General features: G+C 43.6%; 1 protein-coding gene across 6 annotated transcripts in view; it reads left to right on the top strand.

Moving 5' to 3' along the window:
- Positions 1 to 755: 755 nt before the first annotated feature.
- The window catches only part of hoxc10a (homeobox C10a), a 55,233-nt gene continuing 53,528 nt past the window's right edge, over positions 756 to 2,460 (top strand). For all 6 annotated transcript variants that reach the window (XM_014339062.2, XM_005914725.3, XM_014339070.2 and 3 more), the window contains exon 1: positions 756 to 2,000. In XM_014339062.2, coding sequence (XP_014194548.1) covers positions 1,286 to 2,000 — 715 coding nt within the window. In that variant the 5' untranslated portion in view covers positions 756 to 1,285. The remainder of the gene's footprint in view (positions 2,001 to 2,460) is intronic.

Genomic DNA, 2,460 nt, shown 5'->3' with positions numbered 1-2,460 from the left:
GCGTGTGAAATAATGATGACAATAATAATGGTAATAAAAACAAAGCAAAACAACAAACAATTAAAAAAAACTGTTAAAGTACTAATAATAACACAACCAAACATGTGCAAAGGAATTGAAACATTTATAGAAATACTATATGTGCTCAAGTAAGCAAATACCTATTTATTAGGCTATATATACGTAAAAGACACTTAATATAATTCTGTACACCACAACAGAAATATCCTTGTAGGCCATCCATTTGCAATTTCCCCGTACAGTTGAACACATTATAAGGCGACACCCCGTTAAACAACCAAGTGCTGCTTCGTTGGTTATTTCAGTCTACTTGAAGTTGACCAATTGCTTTAAAAAGATGTGGCACTATTATTATGATTAGTCTAATGAATTCTGGTGCATTTCAGCTGGAGCACAATGGTAATACAAAACAAATCCAAATTAATAATCAGAGAATACAAATTATGGTGGTAATGCTACAAAATCAGTCAAAAAGCCTTTTCCCAAAAGATGACAGTTTTATATTAAGCAGATCAAAAGGAAAAAAAGAAAAAAGAAAAAGATTACTGGCCAATTACTTTTTGGGCTGCTCCACACATTCATCTGTACTATTTCTTTAAATTTCCCACCATAAAAAATGTCCTCATTCCTGCTGAGGCTTTGTTTAAGAAAACAACACATCTTCTTTCCCGCTTACAGCTTTTCTCGCTAAACCTGTGACAACAACAAAGCGGTTGGAGTTTTAAAAAGAAGAAAACAAAAAGAAAATACACAAATTGTACCATTTGGATCAAATCCAGGCGGCTTCGTCTCCACAGCATAAGCTCCGAGGCGAACAGAAACTCGAGGCATGGCTGAGTTAATTTGCTTTGAAGCATCTAAAAGTTTGTGCTGAACTAGAAATAAAACATCCAAAAGCCACGTAGTAAGAGCCTTTAAAATCACTGCAGCAAGAGCTGCCGTCCTTTGTTCTTCCTGGTATGGGCCTGCTGGTCTGACCCCCAGATGGTCACTAGGTGGCGCTCTTGCTCTACCAAAAAACCCTTACTCTTCCCAACTTGACCGCGCTGACGTCACGTCAGTCTGGAGCATCAAGGCCACTTCCACGCAGCCATTGGTCTGAAACTCACATGACATGTCTCCGAGCATCCATAATTATGTTACTGATATTTTTGCACCCCCCTCCAAAAGATGTCAGCATCCTACTGTCATTTTTCTCCCGGAGAATCCGGTAGTTTAGACCAGTGGAACACACCAAACGATTATTGTGTTACCAAATGCAAAAATGTCATGTCCGAATAACATAGCTCCCGGTAACTTCCTCATGGATTCCTTAATGGGAGGATCATCTTCCTTCAGGGGTGACAGTTATTCCAGCAACCCCGGAATGTACATCCACTCAGCTGCAGAGTACGGATATTCAGTGATGAGAAACAGTGGGAAGGTTGGACTGTCTTCACTCTCGAAAGGAGACGAGATTCTTACTCCGGGCGGTGTGTCGCTCAGCGGCTTCCAGGATGAGGCCTACCTGTCAACACAACTGGCCACATGGACCCCAGGCTCCAAAACCTCCAGGGACGAGCAACCTGTTGCCCAGTGTTTACAACCCTGCTCGTTTCCAATGGGTAGCGTCAAAGAGGAGGCGTTTTGTTGCCTCTACCAGGATGACAGCAATAAGGGGAAACAGACAACAGAGTCAGCCACTTACATCCGGCTTGGGGACAATAGCTGCCGGCCTCAGCAAACTGCCTCCTCTTCCAGCGGATGTTTCAAGGTGTACGGCGGAGAGAGGCCGCCACAGGATGGTCGGCAGTTCCCCTCCAGTTTCTCTCTGACCCACTTGGCGACATCTGTTGAACCATCAGCAGAATCGACAATAAGTCGCAGCAAAGCGAAGGAGACAGCGAGAGAGCTTTCCAAAACAGAGGAGAGTCAGAGCAGGAAGGAAGAGAAGGCCAAGAGTGACAGCTGCACAGATATCTCGGACGGGGAATTAAAAGGTAGAATGCTAATTTACGCCCACCCCCACCCCACCTCACCCCCCACCCCCAACTTTAACTCAGACACGTGCATATGTGTCAGTACAATGCTCACGCGCACACGCAGGCGGGTTGTTGACGGTGTTACTAAAAGGATCGCACAGATGCAATAATAATAATAATTAATAACTTTAATAACTTTAATGTAGCTTTGTGTTTGATATCAGTCATATGGTCTGCATGGGGATTTCATAGCCTGGCCTAGGAGGGGGTACGGTGCTCGTGGCATTTAACACAGTTCCATTAATGTGACAACGTGAGATGGGCAGTTATCATTAGAATAAACAGCCCCCCCCCTCCGCCGCCGCTCTCTCTTTCATACAAGCTCTGGTTATTTATTGACAGAAGTAACAGCACCATTTCATACCTCAAAATTCGGGCATTGAGCCAGTATTAAATTGTCTCCAAAGTTTTAAACTTT

This window comes from Haplochromis burtoni, unplaced genomic scaffold (assembly GCF_018398535.1).
Source record: "Haplochromis burtoni strain Fernald_Lab_line unplaced genomic scaffold, NCSU_Asbu1 Contig_9, whole genome shotgun sequence".
Classification (NCBI taxonomy): Eukaryota; Metazoa; Chordata; class Actinopteri; order Cichliformes; family Cichlidae; genus Haplochromis; species Haplochromis burtoni.
This window is presented reverse-complemented; position numbering and strand designations above follow the sequence as displayed.